The 20,177-nt window shown below is 55.7% G+C and overlaps 1 protein-coding gene across 1 annotated transcript in view; it reads left to right on the top strand.

Moving 5' to 3' along the window:
• P2RY6 (pyrimidinergic receptor P2Y6) overlaps positions 1 to 15,066 on the top strand; it is a 35,335-nt gene extending 20,269 nt beyond the window's left edge. Inside the window, exons 2-4 of the mRNA XM_058545650.1 lie at positions 12,262 to 12,326; positions 12,918 to 12,979; positions 13,654 to 15,066. Of these exons, the coding sequence (XP_058401633.1) occupies positions 13,688 to 14,674 (987 nt within the window). The 5' untranslated portion in view covers positions 12,262 to 12,326; positions 12,918 to 12,979; positions 13,654 to 13,687 and the 3' untranslated portion in view covers positions 14,675 to 15,066. The remainder of the gene's footprint in view (positions 1 to 12,261; positions 12,327 to 12,917; positions 12,980 to 13,653) is intronic.
• Positions 15,067 to 20,177: the final 5,111 nt, after the last annotated feature.

The raw sequence follows: 20,177 nt of genomic DNA, 5'->3' as shown, positions 1-20,177 counted from the left end.
GGCCCCCCAAGGACTCACTACAGGAGTGTAGGCCATCCTCTCGCCTGTTCTGGGCCTCGGATTCTGCCGGAGGCAGACCGGAGACTGCCTCTCCCAGTCTGTCTTTCTAGCACTCTGGCTGTCAGGGCTTGTGGAGGGGTGTGTAGAAGAGGGGCAGGAGGCTGCTGTGAGCCTGGCGTTCAAGGCACCTGATTTGGCCCTACCACCAGCGGGCCCCGGAGCCTCCCTGTCCCAGGACCAGGGCCCCACTTCAGGCCCTGTTGTGTCTGTCCTGGGCGCTAACCATATCCAATTGATGCTCCATCCAGCAGCACAAGGGACCTCCTAAATCTCGAATTGGATCACACTTCTGCCCTGCTTTACAAACCATTAAGGGCTCCTTGGCTGACACCCACAATGCAGAGGTCAAATTTGGAGCCTAGCATTTGAGTCCTGTTGGGACCTGGCTCTGATGATCTGTCTGCCTCACCACAAACACTTGCAGACACCCCATACCCTCACAGCTCCAGCAGATCTGTCTGCAGGCAACACCCTCCCCTTGCTTGTCCACACTCCACCACACTCCCCCTCCTCCAGGGAGCCTTCCTTGGTACAAAACAGGGATAGGGGCCTCATCTGTCTTCCCAGAGACCTCCTCATCTGTCTTTCCCACCAGCTGGGGCTCCTCAAGGACAGGGACCAGAGCCCAATGAAGTCCCTGCAGATTGTAAGTCTCCCTACAATTGTATGGCAAATGAATGAATGAATGAATACGTGAGTGAGCAAGTAAATAAGCAAAGGCTACAAGCGAGGCTGTTTCTCAGCTGACCTGTGATAAAACTATGAGCAATAATAGAAGCCCCACTGAGTGAATACCTGCTTGCACCAGGTACTGGGCTAGGTGTTCTAGATCTGTTACTTCATTTGAGCCTCAACAGTGCTGCAAGGTGGGTGTTATTATCTCTATCCTATAGTTAAGGACACTGAGGCTCAGAGAGGTTAAGTCACTGCTCCTAAGCTGCAGAGCCAGGACGGAGACCAGGTCTGCCAAGTGCAAGCTCTGCAGAGGGAACAGTGATGGGTGGCAGAGGGGTGCAGATGCCGGGAACGGCCTTTGGATCTAACTGACCTGGACCCAACCCCAGGGGTAGGGATGGTAAGAGACCGCATGGGAGAATTAGGATGACTAGGGCTGGAAGAACTCTGGGTTTTCCGGGGGGCTCTGAGGAGAGACCCGTTCTGGAGTGGATCCTCATATTGTGTATGACGAGGGGTGATGTCAAAGAGCAGTTGGGCAGCTTTGTTCCCCCTGCCCTCACCTGCTCCATGATCCACAGCCCCTCCTATTGTGTAATACAGACAATCAATCAAACCGATGTCATGAGCTGCGCAAAGGTATCAGTTCCCTCATCTACCCCCTCGGGAATCCCCCAGTTCGCGCCTAAACAGATGTTCCAGAGGTGCCACTGGCCTCCCTGAGCCCCACCCCACCTTCCTGGCAGAGTCCAGGCCCTTTCCTGGAAGCCACGGAGGCGGCTCCCCTCCCCCAGCCCTGCAGCAGCCTAAGCAGTGGGGGGGAGGGGATGTCAAACAGAAAGCACCTCAGAGTGGCCTGTTTTTTCCCCACGGTCTGTTATGTAAAGGTCACTGCTGAGATTTCCTTGTGATAGAGCTCAGAGGATCACTTGCTCCCATGATCCCATCTCACCCAGAAAGACAGGGTGGCCACCGCTCTTCCCTGAGCTGGGCCCAAAGGCTCCCTGCTCTGCCCTGGGCTTGGCTGTAGGAGTGTGAGAAATGGGGACAGGGAGGGAGGAAGTTGAGGCAGAGCAACGAGGACTCTTCCAGAAGCTTGACTGTGAAGGAAGGAAGAAGCACGGCTAGAGATGCACATGGGGTCAAAGAAGAGGTTTTGCTAAGATGGGCCAAGGATGAGTGTTGTGGGCTGAGGGGAAAGAGCCGGCAAAGCAGGAGTCAGCACAGGAAGAGGGGGCCTGGGGCACAGGTGGCCCGAGGAGGAAGAATGAGGAGAGAGGGGGAGACAGGGTTTATTTAGGTGGCCAGGAAGTTGAAGGACGCCCCTCAGACGGGGCTCTCTGCTCCGAGGGAGGAGATGAGGACCTTGGGGTTGAGGGTGTAGGGCTGACAAGAAAGATGGGGCAAGGGCTTGGAAGAGAGGGCAGAGAGGCTGCCCCAGCACAGGCAGAAGGTTAGGGATCCAGCCAAGTGGGGGGGGACCCGGTCTGTGGGGCTCCAGTGCCCTCGGCTGAGTCACGTCCTCCAACCATGCTCAGCTCCACAGTGCAGGATGGAGCAGTCTGATGGTGCCAGGAATGAGGGATATGAATGGACTGGCTGTGTTCACAGGAATCAGGGATCCTGGGATAGAGGTCCAGGCTAGCAAGGGAAGGGAGAAACGGAAGGAAGATGCTGGCCCAGGGTGCTGGGGACCTCAAAATCAGAGGCTCCAGTGTAGAGGGAGTGGTGGTATGCAGGCTGGGAGTCTGGGAGGCGAGCAGGGTGGAGCAGGGCCAGTGTGGGGGTGGGGTAGATGAAGATCTGGGAGGTGAGAGTGACAGGGACGACCTCAGAAGGGCAGGAGGGAGAAGCAGGCAGCCCAGGCCCACCAGGCCATGTCCTGTTCACCTTTCTCAGTGGGGACTGTTCACAGCCTGAATCTCCCACACACAGCCAGATATAGGCAGCCTCAAGGTGGAGTTGCAGGTCTCTATCAGCCCCCCATCCCCAGTAAACACATACGGAAAGTGCAAACTGCAGCTTACAATACACACATAGCCTCAAGCCAAGTTAGCTAAGCCCCCAGTCAGACTTCTGCCCCTAAGTCCTCTCTGTGTAGATATTCTTGAGCCACCCCTAGAAATTCATCCATCCATCCATCCATCCATCCATCCATCCATCCATTCATTCAGCAAATACTTATTGAGTACCAACTATGTGCCAGGCACTGTGTAAGGCACTGGAGATGCAGTAGTGAATAAAACATGAAACTTTACCCTGGTGGAGTTTATGTTCTGGTGGGGAGAGACAGACAATAGAAACAAATAAATTAAATAGTCTGATGATAAATGCTAAGGAGAAACACAACAGAGAAGGGGAGTAGGAAGCACGAGTGTGCAGGGTGGGGGTGGCGATTTTAGCTGGAGCCGTGAGGGAAGGCCGCATAGAGAAGGTATCATTTGAGTGAGCACCTGGAGGAGGTGAGGTCTGTCCTGTGTTCTTCACACACTCTCCACGTGCAACAGTGTGCCCGCAGCAGGGACCTCCTGTGTCACCTGCTGACCCCCCACATTACACCCTGAGCCAGGCAGTAGCTCTGACTTTGCTCTCCTCCTCCCAGGCCCGGGGCTTGGGGGCAGCCCAGTCTGTGACCCCAGAGATAGGCCAGACTGGGAAAGGGAGGTTGTGACTAGGAGCAGATCTTGGGGCTTGGTGTGACAAAGCACATCTTCCAGTGAGCTTTCTCAAGGTGGAATGCAGCGGCCTGGAACAGAAGGAGCGAGCTCCCTGTCACGGGAAGTATGCAAGCAGGGGCCAGACAAGCCCTGTCAAGGAGACGTCAGGGAGCCTCCTTCTCTGAGGGGTTGGGGAGAGCTCTGGGTCAGATGCTCTTAAGGCCTCCCTGGCCCTGAGGGTCCAGAACTCAGAGCTATGTCATTGACCCCTGGGCTCTGGGGTCCACTTGGGTGTCTTGTCTCTGCCCGGTGGGCTCAGGTGCTGGGATGGTCAGGGCAGGGCCAAGGCAGGGGTCTGCCTTTCATGGGAGGTGAGGGGTTCTTTGAGGCTTCCTCCATACCCAGACCTTACCTGTGAGAGCTATGGACAAAACTGCCTACCTTTGGGGCCTCAGTGTCTGTCTGTGAAATAGGCAGGACCATAACCCACAATAAACACTCTGGCAGTGTTGGTGATCTGCCCTTCCTGAGGGTCAGGGGCTGGGGGACCCGGGCAGGCTCAGAGGAGCTATTTCTGCAGCCATTACCTTCCCCTGACAAATCTCTGTCGTAAGCCAAGACAAGGATTTTTTATAATTTTTATTGAGCCTGGCAGCACCAAGGACAGAGCCCTGTGGCTCATCTTTACAGACTGGGTCCAGTCATTCCACATTTCCCAATGCCTCTTGGGAGCTGGAGCCTGTGCTGGTCTCTGAGGCCCCAAAGGCAAAGCCGACCTTGTCCCCACTTCCTAACAAAGTCAGAGACGGGAGGGAGTCTGGCTGATATTGACCCTTGGGCTGGTCTTCTTTTCTGCCCTGACTCCCCGCCCCCATTTCTTTGTCCTGTCTCAGGCCACGGTGTTCCTGAGAGGCAGGGTGGCATGGAGAATTTACTGTGCACTTTGGGCAAGTTCCTAATCTGTCTGACCTCAGTTTTCCCACAGGGAAATGTCCCCTCTCTTCCTGAGCACAGATTTTATCATTAGTCAGATCTGCGTCCTAGTCCTGGCTCACCACTGACTCACTGGGTCACCTTGGGCAAATCTCCAGCCTTCTCTGAGCCTGTTTCCTTGTCTGTAAAATGGGGATAACACAAGCCACCCCACAGGGCTGTTGTCAGCGCAAAGGAGATCCTGCAGCAAAAGCACGCAGCTCAGTGGGGGGCACCTGCTGAGGAGCCAAGAAACTAGCAGTGAAAGAGCTCAGGAAAATGAGGCTCAGGGAGGTGAAGTGACCTCCCCAGGGCCACACAGCAAGTGGAAGATGAATCTAGGACTGCAACCTGGGTTTCCAGCGTTCCAGGTTCCTGCCCAGGAGCTACTGAGATGACATAGTGGTTACTCTGGGAGCTGATGGAGGAAGAGGCTCCTCATGGGACATGAACTGGGGGGCTTCCCTGGCTGCCCCTCTGGGGATCAGACTTGACCTGACAGTCCCTCAGTCCCACCGGCCCCTCTGCTGGTGGCCTCCAGGTACATGGCCAGTCCCAGCCTCCCCTGCAGGGATGTTAGGGTTCCAGGACCAAAGCTGTGAACATGGGCTATGGAGAGAGGAGAGGGGAGGCATGGGGGTGCAGGTCTACAGGCAGGACTCCTGATTTCAAGTGACAGAATCCGAGGTCAAATGGACTGAGGTAAAAAGGGAATTTATCAGCTCACATCACCAAAAAGTCCAGTGGAAGGTAAAGCTTCAGGCACAGCTGGAATCAGGTGCTCAATGGTGTTCTCAGGAACCTGGTGTTCCCATCTCCCAACTCTGCCATCCTTTGGCTTTATTTTGGACAGTCTCCTCCCTGGTGGTAGTATCTTCAGTGCCTAGGACAGTGCCTGGCACATAGCTCACCTGGCTCCAGCAGCTCCAGGCTCACTTCATACCAGCTTCATACCATACCAACCCAGTGGAAAACCTGTCTCCTTCCCAATGTTCCAGCCAAAGCTCCAGAATTGACCCAGTGAAGCTTGCCAGTTGTGGGTCCTGAGGAACCCACTCTTCTCTCCTTGGCAGGGCTAGGTCACAGGCCCACCTCTCCCAGATCCTCAAGACTGCAGGAGAAGAAGGAGGGAATCCCCCAAAGGAAAAACCGGAGACAGGGCTGTCATCATGAAAGGGGGGCTGGGAACTGGGTGGGAAGAAACTACAGAGGAGCAGAACAATGACTGTCTATAGGGCAGGCCAGACGGCTGGACCTGGACCATCTCTTCCCAGCAGACTGGAGACCGGTTATCTGGAGGATGGGCAGGTCCTGAAGGCACCAAAGAAGGCTGCCAGCCAACTGCACTCCTTGCAGGCAAACAGCAGGTTCTTTCTGGAAGGGAGATCCAAGTGGCACCTCCATAGGGAGGTTAAAAAAAAAATGGGACAGGCAGGAACAGAGAGCCACTCCCCCATACTAGCTCCAGAGGAAGAGAGTTTATTGGAAGGTACTGGGATCTCCCCGAGCCCTGGTGGGGGGTGCTGCAGCCCCCCGAGCATGGACACCATGGACTCCTCCTCTGCCGTCAGGGCTGCCTGGTTGCTGCTGCCCCCTGGGCCCCTGTGCTCTCCCCCAGTTCCCGAGGCTGCCCTGTGACTTCCCAGCCGTGTGCCCACCAGGGCCACCACCATCTCCGACCTCTTCTTTTACATTCCCAAGACAGAACCTCTTGCTAACTCCGCCAGGCCTCAGCCTTCTCATCTGTAAAGTGGAGATGGTAACTGTGCAGAGTACACGAGATACGGCATGTAAAGGAATTTTGCACAGTGCTTGGTGCACAGTCAATGCCCAATAAAAATATCTGTCCAGCCTGGTGGGGATTACATCAGCTCACTGATGGGCAGCGGGGCCTGGTGCACACGAGAGATGAGGAGATGCAAGTTCCCTCTTTGCTCAGCCAGAGAGAAACTAAAAGCAGCAGCCTCGAGCCCCCAATTCCCCAAAGCTACAGCTTCCCCTTCCTTGCACTCAGAATGGCTGTTTCAGTTCCAGTTTTAATTGCTGTTGAGCAGGAGGGGAGAAGGGGAAGTGGGAAAAGAGAAGAGAAATCAGGTTTCCTGCCCTCCCTGTGCCTTCCTCCTGCCAGGTGTGCCTGCTTTTGTGGGCAGCCTGATATCATAGGTGAAACCGAAACTCCTCCAGGAGGGGTTGGCTCTGCACCCTGCTGTCTGTCCTCTGGGCGCCTGGGAGACACTGGCATCAGGAACCTGGCCTCAGGCTGGCCTGAGGTGGGCTCCAGGGCGCCCCCGTGCTACATGTGGCCTGGGGTCAGGGTGGGTTGGTGACTGGAGCACAGAGGGCATAATGACCCTCTAGGTCTAAAGGTAGGTAGCCTAAAAGTAAGGTAGGCACCATGACTAGCCCTATTCATCAGGTGGCTACTCAGGCTCAGAGAGGTAGGTGGCTGGACCTAGGTCACACAGCAAATTGCTGATGGATCCCAGCCTGTCTGGCTCCTCAGGGGAAGGAAGCTGGGTCATGACCCCTATCATCCTGTAACCTTGCTGCTAAGCTGACAGGCCAGGGGCCAGGCAAGGGGGTTTCCAGGCCTTGTTTCCCAGCAGGCAGGCAAGGCCAAGGTTGAGAAGCCTCTTCCCATGTTCAGCCTGGTCTGGGCTTTTCCTGGCTAGCTGGCAGGCAGTGACTCAGGCTTCCAGCTCCTGCCTCTGGCCGTCAGGCATCCTCATCCCTTCCAGATATGAGGGCCTCAGGGCGGGGGTGGGCGTGGGGGTGGGGGAGCTGCAGAGTCATCTAAAGGAGTGTCCTTAGACCAGAGGATCCAAGCCGCCCAAGGAGCTTCAACCCCTGTCAGTTCTTCCTTATGTCTAAACTGAACTGCTTCTGCTGCAGGCGTAAACAGACCCCATGTGATGTTACCTGAACTGAAAAAAGGAAACCAGCAGAGATTGTCCCCTCTATGGGGTGAGGGACTTCAGCGTTTCTGCTGGTAGTATACCCGGAGTAGACATGGGCGGTGGATGTCTGGTGTCAGGGCAACACTCCTGGGCCTCTCCCTCAGAGGGACAGGGTTCAGTGCTGGCCCTGTCACCCTGCCAATGTTCCCAGCGTCTCCTATGAGCCACGTGGACCAGGTGAGGATCTGAGAACAAGGGTTTGAGCTCATCTGGGAACGATGAGTAGGAGAAAGGCTAGGGGGATGGGTCAGGAGGAACAGAGGCTGGAAACAGTCCCGAGGTTGCTCAGTGCCAGCCCCAGAGGGGAGGCCCCTGCAGGGAGGCCGCGTTGCCCCTGGGCAGCTGTTTCAATGTGCCAGGCGGGCCGGCCCTGGCAGTGTGCTGGCGCCATCTCATGGCCAAAGGCCATCAGTGCAGGGAAGACACACTCCCTGGGAATTCCCTGGCTTGAGCATCTAGGCGTGGATTTGGGGGGAAAAAATCCGTGTTGAAATGCCACCTGTCTGGGACACCTTGGGAAACTCACTGGCCCTTCCTGAGTCTTAGTTCCTTTATCTGTGAAAGGGAGAGAATAATCCCCCCTCCACCCGTGCAGAACTGCAGATAAAATACCTGGCCCAGGATGGGCAGTTAAGAGATGGTACCTGGTGCTGAGGTCCCGGGAATTCACGGAGACTGTGGAGGACTGAGGAAGCCCAAAGGGGGGGCATTCAGGCTGGGCCTGGAATTGATTCATTCAGTTAACAAAAGTTTATTGAGTGCCTACTGTGTGCCAGGGCACCTCACATACATGGTTTCATCTAGTTCTTACAACAGCCTGTGTGGTAGGTCCCAATGATCATTCTCGTCTTACCGAAGAGAAAACTGCAGGAAGGATAAGTAGGAAGTATTTGGAGAAGGTGGGGTAAAAGCATCCCAGGCAGAGAGAACAGCATGCACACAGACACAGGGTCTGGATAGCCTGGTGGAGAGGATGAGGCTGGGCCTGGGAGCCCTGACAGGCTTGGGGGCAGGGCAGTGGCGCTAGGGCTCTGCTTGGAGGTTTTATGGTGGGCCAGCCCCCTCAGGTGTCCCATCTGGCCCCCTCTTCTCTTTGCACAACTCATCCCATGCTCTGGCTACAACGTTTATTCTTCTTTTCTCACACAGGGTAGGCTGATTCCCCACCTCCGTGCCTCCTGCCTGGGAGGCCCTCTTCATTGTTTTTATGTGTCCAAGTCCCCCTGGCCCTTTAAGGCCCAGCAACAGACATGCCTTTTCTAGGAGTCCTTCCAGGTCACTCCCTCCCAGGTGAACCCATGACCCCTAACACCTGAGCTCTCCCTCCTGGGCCCCACCCAGATGGCAGGAACTGGGACTCAAGCCCTGCTCTGGGGCTGACACCCCCAGGAAGCCCTCGGAGCTGCTCTCATTCTCGGGACAGACACCCTGGTGGAGGTGACCACAGGGGGTTGTCTTGGGAACCCAGCAGAGGCCTGGCTGCTGGACTGAAGGCCAGGCCTCCTTGCCCTCCTGGGCCCTAGCACAGCTCAATTCGGACCAGAAGGTCCACACTCTCAGCTGGCACAAACGACCTCCTAGCACAAACCTGAATAAGCAGTAGGTGCCCAATCCATGCGTTACTGACCAAGTGTTTACCAGCAGTTCAAACCTGAATTTTCTCAGTTTGGCCCAAACTTTTGGCCCCGACTCGGTTCCTCAATCCACTTGCCTATAAAATGGGTTTGGGGGTGAGGTCAGTGCTTACACCTTACAGGGTCAAAAGGGTCCTCCCACCCTTTGGCAGTTCATCCTCACAACATGCTGGTGGCCAGTGTGGCCACATCCCACCAAAGAGGCTCAGAGAGGGCGAGGGGCTTTCCAGAGTCACACAGTGAGTAGAGGCCAAGGTAGGACAAGAATCTGGGCCTCCAACCCCAGGGCAGTGTTCCTTCCCTGCACCACGCTGCCCCCCTCCCCTAGTTGCCTCAGCTGCTCCAAATCCAAGCCCGCCTCCTCCAGGTCACCCTCCCAGATGCTCCTCCACACTGGAGCTGGCCTCCTCGGGACAATGTGGAGCCGCCTCTCCTCCTCTGGTCATCCGAACAGCTCTGAGTCCTGGTTCGGGGGTGAGGAGGGGTCGGTGGAGGGCTTGGCACAGGCAGGGAGAATCTCTCAGGTGAGTTCTTAGGGATGTCACCTCTGTCCCCACAACCTACGCCCATCACTCCTAGTGAGCTCTGGGCCTGCCATGTGGAATGGGACAGTGACTGCTAAGGGGGAGAATGTGGAAGGATCTGATGGTGTATCGTAGTTGCTCAATAAAAGCTTGTGGAGGAAAGCAAGAGAGGGAAGGAGGGAGGGAGAAGGTGGCTGAAGAAGTGAGCATATCAGTGGATTGCCACATGGCAGGATGGACACATCGGGGAATGACTACTGAATGAATGAAGAAAGGAGGGGTAAGTGACTGGGAAGATGGCTCTGGGTGCTACCGCTAAAGGAGGAGCCCAAAGCTGGTTAATCACCCATCTGCCCACTTGACAGATGAGAAGACTGAGAGAGGGCTGCGGAGAAAGCAAGCTGCTGGGTCTGTGGGGCTGGCCTTTGACCAGCAGCCTCTGGTCCTCCCCCACGTCTCTCTCATCACCCTCTTTCCTGGGCTGGGGGGTGGGGGACGGTTCCGAGAAGGAGACCTTTTCTCCGCCTCCTTGCTCCTTTAGGCTCAGTTTCCGCCAGGCCTTGGTGTTGGGGGTGGCCCCCGCAGGAGCTATTTCAGTCAGAGATAGCCCTGCCAGGAAACAGAGGAAGCCCTCCCTTGAAGGTGTTGCAGCCTGGGCTGAGGGCAGGACAGTGGGGAGCCTGGTGTCTGGCTTCCCCCTGCCCCATCGCACTTGGGCTACCAAGGCACTTTGGGGACAGGAGGCTGCATGTGAGTGTTGGTGCATCTCGGGCCCTGGGCCAGTGTGGGGTGGGGGTGGGGGTCCGGACACAAGGAAGCGTGAGCTGGGGCAGGCAGGCTGGATCCAGCACTGACTGAAAGGAGGTCCGCAGAGTTGGGGGGCCCAGAGGAAGGGACTCCACCCAGATGGGGAATCAGAAAGTGAAGAAGCAAGATGGGGTCTGGAGCTTGATGGACACTTAGGGTTTTGATGAACAGAGATGGTTGAATGGCGATTTGTGTGAAGGGAACAGCAAAGATGAGGAGGCCAGGTCTGCCTCTCTGGCTGAGAATGGCTGTGTGGCAGTCTCGGTGTCTTGGGAACAGTGTAGCAAGAGAGGACGGGGCAAGTGGAGGGAGCTGGGGTACTTCAGATGAGGCTGGAGGGCCCTGCAGGGAGCTTGAATGTCAGGACAGGGGTTTGAGCTTTTCCCCAAAGGGCAGAGGGATGCAGGGAAGGATACAGTCAGAGCCACTGTTAGAAAGCCCCCGACCACGGGCAGAGTGGCTGGAGCCCAGGAAGAGGCTGGGCTCTGAACTGGTCCAGGGCTCAGGGCCCAACAGCGGGGGACAGACATGAGAGCTGGAGGGAGCGAATGTCAGCTACTGCCTGGAGATGGGGGCCAAGCCAGCCCTGCCTCGGGACCAGCTCCTGCCGGGAACTGGGAGACCAGCTCACCCGCCCTAGGTCCTCAGAAGGCAGAGCAGATGAGGGAGCCAGGGTGACAGCCAGGCCTGCCTTTTCTGGAGGGGACCTGAAGGTGTGCCCTGATCCCGTTGTGCATCCCCTCCTCCTTCCAAGAGGACCAGTCTCACCAGGGAGTGGAGTCTCCAGTCACCTGAGGCTGAGGACTCTCTCTTGGGGTGGTGTCTGAGAGCGATAGGTCTCCCAAAAGAGGGTTCAGGGGCACAGCACCGTTCCTTCTACTCGCTTCCTCCCCTCACCATGACCCTCTGCCTAGCAGGCTGCTCTCCTCCTGGCCCTGCCTGCTCCACCTTTCTCCCCAGCTGGGACACCCCAGGGGTCCTCACATCCCTCTCCACCCAGGGAAATCCTCCTCAACCATCAGGGTCTTGCTCCATCCTTCATCCTCCTTGAAAAGTGTCTTCTCTCCTATGGCTCACTCTGGTCTCCCGGCTCAGGCTAGCACATGTATAAGTACATGTGTATGAGTATGTCTGTGTATGTGTGTATCTCTCTACATCCATGTCTATATACTGTGTCATGCATCCAGCAGGCAGCAAGTACCCATAAAAGGCCTGGCATGTGAAACAAGAGAATGAATGAATTCACGAATGAAAACCAGACTGAACAAATGAAGAGATGAGTCAAGGAACTTTCTCTTGCCTGTACTAATGTTGGTTTCCTGGCTACAATGGGGGGACCGCCCTGTGTCCTCCTCTGGCCTCCCCCTCAGCCTAACTGGTGAGCTGGCATCTCCCAGCACATGAGCTGAAGCCCCGCGAAGAACCTTTGATAACTAAAGCTGAGGCGGCGTGTGGGAGGCAGACTAGGGAATCCAAACGTCATTGTTATGCAGTTGCCCAGAACCCGGGTAAAATATTTTCATCAAAATCCAATTTTGGGTTGGGAGAATTAGTTTGGGGAGTTATGTTTTGCTCTGCTATAACTTTTTAAACTCTCATAACTTTACTTAGCAGGTATAGTCACATTAAGAACAGCTAACGCTTGGCCTGTGCCAGGCACCGATCCTCACAACAACCCTGTGAGGCAGGTACTATATGACCCCATTTTATAGATGGAGAAACTGAGGCACAGAGGTTCAGTAATGAGCCTAAGGCCACAGCTCATGAGCCACTGTGAGCCTAAGCTCACATGTGGCAAAGCTGGGATTTGAACCTGGGCATTTGGGCCAGAGCCCATATACTTGGACTCAACCTTCTATCTCCCTCTGAGTGCATTTGCAGGACTTCATCTTTTTTCTGGGCCTCAGTTTCTCCCATCTGTAAAATAGGGAGAGGGGAGGATTTGACTCACTATCTCAAAGGCTTTGCCTTACAGGTCCATTGGATTTAAGTTGTGAATTCTCCCTGGATACCAGTAAATGTGGAAATGCCGATTTGGAGGTGAGTGCCAAGAAGTCAGACCTATCCCTTAAGGCATTTGTTCTGCTGGTTCCCCCAAAACCCAGCCTGAAGTGATGAGTGGAAGGACAAGGTATAGGATACAGTGGCATGGCATGGCATTTGTTAAGCACCTGCTGCATGTCAGGCCTGTGACACATTTTACTGATGAGGACACAGGCCCAGAAAAGGCAAGTGACACGCCCTGGGTTGAACAGCATGGAGGAAGGGGAGCGGGGATTTGAGCCAGGTCTGCCTAACTCTGAATGTACCTCTACATTCCATGTCCACAGGCTACACTAGGTTTCCTCCTCTGAGTCAGGCAGTTGGGTTCTGGTTCTGGCTCTGCCTCCAATTCACTGAGTAAGACTGAGAAATCACTGTCCCTCACTGTGGCTGGATTTCCCTCTCTGTCAAGTCAGCTGTGGACGTGCTTGGTCCCTCAGCCATTTGCCTTCAGGGAAGCTGTTTTCACTCTAGCCACCAGGGGGCGCTGTGGTTTCAGCGGCTCTGCCAGACCAGCCTCTGTACCCTCAAGTCAAGTGCAAGGAGGCTCAGGGAGCTCTTGAATCACCTCCTGCCCCCATTTTACAGATAAGAAGACTGCAGCCAAAAGAAGGACCATGGCTTTGGAAGGTGGAGTCCAGGCTGAGGAGGTGGGTGGTGTCCTTGGTCAGCTCACGGTGTGTGGCTATTTTGTTCATGTTGATCAATTGAGAGTTACCAGGGCCCTCTCTGCCCTGGACCTGGGCTCTCAGACACAGAGAGGCACCAGACCTGGCACTTCTCCTCAGGAGGTTCCCGGTCTGTGGGGGAGAGAGACAAGCAGGCCCACCATGACCACAATCCCCAAACTCCAGGGAGCCCAGGGGAAGCCCTGCATAGCATGATTTAGTGCCTCTGACCTCATGACATCCTGAGAGGTGGTGTATTATTCCCCCATTTTTCAGATGGGAAAACTGAGACTCAGAGAAGGTATCTCATTAGCCCAAGGTCATATAGCTAGTAAGTAGCAGAGTTGGGATTCAAACCAGTCCATCAATCTCTACTTACAGAGAAGACATTTGACTAAGGTTTTGAAGGATGAATAGAAGTTCACCAGGAAGGCTGGTAGGAAATGAATATTATAGAAAGAAAGTGAACTGATTTCTCCAAAGCTTGAGCTTTATTGTATTTTAGGTTTCCTTGAAGTGAGGGCTGTGTGTGTCCTCCTGGGAGTGGTGAGTATCAGAAATAGTTCAGGTGGGAAGATCAAGGCCCAGAGAGGGACAGGGGCCTAGTGGGTGGGCAGGGAGTCTGGTCACTGACAGGTTGTGTGTTGCTTCCCCAGCCTCTCTGGAGGTAGGAAGCCGGGTCAGGCAGCCATGGAGTGGAACAATGGCACAAGCCAGGCTGCGGGCTCACCGCCCACCACCTGCGTCTACCAAGAGAACTTCAAGCGACTCCTGCTGCCACCTGTGTACTCGGTGGTGCTGGCAGCTGGCCTGCCGCTGAATGCCTGTGTCATTGCCCAGATTTTCACGTCCCACCGGGCCCTGACCCGCACAGCCGTGTACACTTTGAACCTGGCCCTGGCTGACCTGCTGTACGCCTGCTCTCTGCCCCTGCTCATCTACAACTATGCCCAAGGTGACCACTGGCCCTTCGGCGACCTTGCCTGCCGCCTAGTCCGTTTCCTCTTCTACGCCAACCTGCACGGCAGCATCTTCTTCCTCACGTGTATCAGCTTCCAGCGCTACCTGGGCATCTGCTACCCTCTGGCCCTCTGGCACAAGCGTGGGGGCCGCCGGGCTGCCTGGATAGTGTGTGGGGCCGTGTGGCTGGCCGTGACGACCCAGTGCTTGCCCACAGCCTTCTTTGCTGCCACAGGCATCCAACGGAACCGGACCGTCTGCTACGACCTGAGCCCGCCCGCCCTGGCCAGCCACTACATGCCCTACGGCATGGCCCTCACCGTCATCGGCTTCCTGCTGCCCTTTGCCTCCCTGCTGGCCTGCTACTGCCGCCTGGCCCGCCGTCTGTGCCGCCAGGACGGCCCAGCAGAGCCTGTGGCCCGGGAGCGGCGTGGCAAGGCGGCCCGCATGGCTGTGGTGGTGGCAGCCACCTTTGCCATCAGCTTCCTGCCTTTCCACGTCACCAAGACAGCCTACCTGGTGGTGCGCTCTACGCCTGGCGTCCCCTGCCCCGTGCTGGAGGCCTTTGCAGCCGCCTACAAAGGCACGCGGCCCTTCGCCAGTGCCAACAGTGTGCTGGATCCCATCCTCTTCTACTTCACCCAGAAGAAGTTCCGCCGGAGGCCGCATGAGCTGCTACAGAAACTCACAGCCAAGTGGCAGCGGCAGGGTCGCTGAGTCCACTAGGGCAGGACGCCTGGGACCTGGGCAGCCATCGTGTTTGCCATTGTGGCCGGGGTACCAGAAGCCCCATCAACCCCAAACTATGCAGAGAATTAGAGCTTAGCTCAGCTGGGAATGGAGTGAGGTCCCCCACAGACCCCAAAATCTCACCAACAATTATTTATTGAGCCCTTTCTCTGGACCAGGCCCTGTGGGCACAGAGACAGACAGGCCTGGGCCTAGCTCTCCAGAAGGTCCCAGTCAACCATGGAGAGTTGGGGAAGCCATGTCAAGTTGCTCACAAAAATATAGTGTGACATGTACTGTCATGGAGGAGTATGCTGCACGCATTGGAGTCACCAATGAAGGGAGTGAGGGAAGATGAGAGGGGGCAGTGAGAGCTTCTGGGAAGGGGCATTTGAGGTGGGTTTTGAGGGATGAATATGAGCTCTCTGGGGGGGGGGTATGTGAAATTCCATTCATTCAGCAAACATTTACTGACTATTTGTGCTCAGGCGTGGGTTGGTTCTAGGGGTCCAGAAGAACCAGCCCCAGCCCTGCCCCATACAGGCTCCCAACTACGTAGGTACAGACACTGAGACAGGGATGTCAGGGCTGTGACAGAAGGAAGCATGGTGGGGCCGGCCCCGTGGCTTAGCGGTTAAGTGCGCGCACTCCGCTACTGGCGGCCCGGGTTCGGATCCCGGGCGCGCACCGACGCACCGCTTCTCCAGCCATGGTGAGGCCGCATCCCACATACAGCAACTAGAAGGATGTGCAGCTATGACATACAACTATCTACTGGGGCTTTGGGGGAAAAATAAATAAATAAAAATTAAAAAAAAAAAAAGAAGCATGGCTGGAGGGAAGGGCTGCCCAGAGGATGCCCATGACCCAGTCCAAGGAGTCAGGAAAGACCTCTCTGAGGAGGAACCATCTGAACCAGATGTTGATGGTTCAACATCTGAGTGGGAGCTCCACAAATGGAAGTGGGGAGCACTTTAGTGCAGCCTGGACCAGCCCTGTGCTAGGCTCTGCCCTGGGGCAGATAGGCAGAGAGCTGGGGTGGAGAGCACTGTGGCTTCCTGTGTGCAAAAGCTGAGAAAACAAGAGCTGTCCCATGGCCACCCTCCAGACAATGGCAAGAGTGGGCCAGATGCTCCAGGCTGTGGGGGCTCAGCGGAGGGGGGAATCAGGGAACGGAGGGGGGAATCAGGGAATGCTTCTTAGAAGAAGTGGGGCTTGAACTGGGGAGGAATCCAAAAGGCAGAGGAGGATGCTGCTCGTGGTGGAAGGCACTGTGTGTACAAAACCCAGAGGAGATGCGCTGAGCCTGGCTGTAAAGCACAGTGAGTTTCAGTTAAGCCCCAGGGGGTGGGTGGGTGAAGGGGGGTGGCAAGAAATTAAGCTGGGTGGGACGGGAGCATTAAACGCCAGGAAGAGCCCCAGACCCCACCTCTCCCCCACCCACCTCTTCAAATGTGCCTCTTTCAGGCTTGGGGACACCTCCACCAGGCCCCCCTAGTGAGGGGGAATAGCCCTTCAACGTTGCTTCATTCTTTTTTTGTGTGTGTGTGTGTGTGAGGAAGACCAGCCCTGTGCTAACATCCAATGCCAATCCTCCTCTTTTTTTTTTTCCGCTGAGGAAGATTGGCCCTGTGCTAACATCCATGCCCATCTTCCTCTACTTTATATGGGACGCTGCCACAGCATGGCTTGACAAGCGGTGCGTTGGTGCACGCCCAGGATCCGAACCTGCGAACCCCGGGCCACCGAAGTGGAGCTCGCACACTTAACTGCTTCTGCCACAGGGCCAGCCCATCATTGCTTCATTCTTAAAGGAGAAGTCAGCAACTTGAGGAGACTCAGGGCCACCCCCAGGGCCACCAGGAGGCCTCTACAGGGAGGTCCCACGGCCAGGAGCCTGCCAACTGGCCTCATGACAGAGTGGTCCTGCTGGGTTCCACCCCTGCCCACTCAGCTCCGTCTGGCCTGTGGGTACCTGGAAGGCTGCCTGGAGGCCATCTCATATGGAGGCACCTGCTCTCCTCTGGGCCTCTCCTTTCAGCCCCGCCTCTGCAGCTCCTCCCCTCTCTGCTCTTTTCCCTCCTCTCCCCCTACCCTGCCCCATCCCCCCTCACTTCTCCTCCAGGCCTTATTCCCTCCTCCCAGATCTCAGTTTTCCTCCGTAGAACAATCTGGTCTGGCCTTGGCTGCTGATTTACCACACAGATGGGAGGGGGGCGACAGAACTGGTGATAGCCAAGTCTTCCTCCTTAGAAGGCAGAAGGAGGGGAGGGAAGGGCAGAGGGACGGGGCAGGAAGGGAGGACTGTATAACTTAATATTTTTCTCTTAGCCCTGCCTAATCTTCAAGGTTGGCAGGCAATGGAGGCATTCAGAGAGGGTGCAGCAGGGTTAAACTCCACAGTAACGTCAGAGGTGTGCTCGCAGCCTGTGGAGGAAGTGGGGAAACCAGGCCCAACCCATCTTGGGAATCCATTCCTCCAGCCCTTGCTGGAGGGGCTGACAATTTGGACAGAAGGAGCTTTGATTCTTTGAGTCACAGTGAGACAGTGAGGGAGACGTGTGGGGACGTCAGAAGACAGAGACTGGATCTTGTTCCCTATCCGATGCCAGGCCATGCCAGGCAGTACAGCTGTTACCCACCCCCCATCTTGTTCCGAGTCTGAGAGCACACTCTTCAGTTGCCTGTCCTGGGGGAGTGGGGAGGCGTGAGGCAGAGGTCCTCTGCCCACAGCCCGGGCTGAGCCCTGTAGAGAGAACCAGACGACTGTCCCAGCAGACTGCTGACAACTGTGACCTCTTGGTTACCTTTCCAAGAGTGGAAAGTGTGGGCCATAGATAATTCATTCCCAGCTTCCCTTTGCGAGGCAGAATAGCCTGAGGGTCCAGACTCCAGAGCCGATCACCGGGGTGTGTACTAGGTGTGTTACTCTGGGCAAGTTATTTACTCTCTCCGTACCTTAACTTCCCTAACTCTAAAATGAGAACAATGATGACACCTATCTTGTAAAGTTGTTGTGAGGATTCAATTAACATGTGCAGAGCACTTAGAACAATACCTGGAACCCAATAAGCATGCTATGAATGTTACTGTTACAGTGATTTTGCCTTTTGTGCACACAAGTGCCTCCGGGGTCTGTCTCTGGGAATAGACATGGGAGGTTTCTTTTTTTTTTTTTCCTGTAAGGAAGATCAGCCCTGAGCTAACATCCATGCCAATCCTCCTCTTTTTGCTGAGGAAGAGTGGCCCTGGGCTAACATCCGTGCTCATCTTCCTCTACTTTATATGGGACGCTGCCACAGCATGGCTTAACAAGCAGTGCGTCGGTGTGCACCCGGGATCCAAACCAGCGAACCCGGGCCACCGCAGCGGAGCGCGCACTTAACCGCTTGTGCCACTGGGCCGGCCCCCTCCCTCCTCACTTTCACCTAGAGCACACTCAGCGATGGAGGAGCGTGGGGGCTCACCCTGGGATGTCTGCTTGCCAGGGTAGGAGACAGAGGGGACACAGATGGGTGTGGAGGTGGAGGGTGGTGAGGGTCCTAAGCAATTCTTCCGCGGGTTGGGGAAGACTTCCTGGGAGATGCAGCAGTGCAGCTGGGTCTTGAAGGATGGATGTAATTAGACTGAAGGAGAGAGGGTAAGGGTGTTCCTGGGGAGGGAACGGCACAGGCAAAGGCGTGGAGGCTGCTGGAGGAAGGATAAGAAGGGTTGTGGCCTGAGAGGAGGCTGGAGGGTTGGAAGGGCTAGAGGGGAAAAGGCTTGGTGCCAGCCCAGGGAGCCACAACAATGACAGCCATGGCCACTGGCCGGGCTCTGCGGGTTCTAGGCACCACGCAATGTGCTGTGCACACATCTTCTCACTTAATCCTTATAATATCCCCTATTACAGATGGGGAAACTGAGGCCCAGATGTGGGAACTGACCTGCGAAGGTCACACAGTCTTTCTCTAACCCAGATACCACACCCTCCTGCCTCACCCTCCCTCCCTTCCCTTTCCTCTCTTCACCTGCCTTCCAAGTGCCCACTTGCCCCGCCCAGTCCAGTAACTGGGGACCCCTAGGAAGTTGTGACAGAGACAGCTAAGTGCCAATCACAATATCAATTTTCTTTTAGTTGGGCACATGGCTTCCTAGGATGAAAACTTCAGCCTCTCTCGCAGCTAGGTGTGGCCAGGTAACTTACTCCTGGCCAGTGGGATATAAGCACAGAGCCCTAAGGTGGTTTACTATGGGGAGGGGAGAATGTCTTTATGAGAGAGATGTCCTTTGCCTCCCTCCCTGCCTGTTGCTTACAACGGGGACATCACAGCTGGAGCATCATCTTGGACCGTGAGAAGCAGCTTGGGCCTCTGACCATTGCAGTTTGGGGCCACCTAAATCCAGACTTTTGCAAGAGAGAGAAATAAATGTTTCTCTTTTTTAAGCCACTAGTTTTTCAGGCCTTTGTTACCCACAGCCGAAACGAATCCCTTTACTCAGGTTCCACCCTGAGATGGTGGACCTAGGTGGAGGCCAGGCAGTGTCCTGGACTGGGGTGGGGGCCAGGGTCTAGCCTGGGGGTGAGGCCTTCACCTGGGTGGGAGCTAGGAGTCAACAGCGTCTGGAGACACCCAGGAAGGCTTCTTGGAAAAGTTGAGAAGCCTAAGGAGTGGTCATCCCATTTTTGGCTTGAGGCTGAGGGGTGGATGGGCTTCCCGAGGGAGGGAGTGAGAAGAAGGGAGGGCCTGGATAGAGTCCTGGGAACTCCAACGCTGGAGGGCTAGGGAGGAGGAGGAGCCAGAGAGGTGGAGGTGAAGCCTGGGGTGTCTCTGCACCATGGTGACATGATGGGGCAGTGGAGTTGGGGGGGGCTGGAGGGGAGAAAGTGGGGGTGACGGATGGAGAAGTAAAGAGACAGGAAGGTTCTGAGGGAGGCCAGGCCCAGAGAAGGCACTTCCAGGACAGGAGACCTGTGAGTGTTGGCTGTTGGTGGTTGAGCACAGGGAGCCAGAGGGCAGGGCCAAGGAGGGGGGGAGCCAGAGAGTTAGGAGCTAGGGCTTGTCTTGAGGAGATCTCCATTCCAAGCAGGAAAAGCTCAGGGGCATTGGCTCTGTCCTAGCAGTGGATGCAGCTGCCTCCTCCCTCCCTCATTCATTTGTTCAACAAACATTCTCTGTGCTCCTTGGAGATGGCGCTGGGAACACAGGCAGCTCAGACCCAGCCCTAACCTCAGAAAGAACCCAGGGGGCTGGGGGTGCACACAAGGAAAGAGAGTTCATCCAGTAAGCAACATTAATTGAGTACCTACTGTATGCCAGGCATCATGCTGGGCAGTGGGCCCCTGCCCTCAGGGAGCTCCTGGTCTGATGGAGGAGAATGGCAATAATGAAATAAACACATACACACCTGGATCATTATAGCCGGGAAGGAGAGCTCAGAAGTAGTCAAAGAGGGCCAGGGGGCGAGGAAGGTCTCACTAGGGAGACAATAAGCTCATGGAATGGTTAGG

The sequence above is a fragment of the Diceros bicornis genome, chromosome 7 (genome assembly GCF_020826845.1).
Source record: "Diceros bicornis minor isolate mBicDic1 chromosome 7, mDicBic1.mat.cur, whole genome shotgun sequence".
NCBI classification, from domain to species: domain Eukaryota; kingdom Metazoa; phylum Chordata; class Mammalia; order Perissodactyla; family Rhinocerotidae; genus Diceros; species Diceros bicornis.
This window is presented reverse-complemented; position numbering and strand designations above follow the sequence as displayed.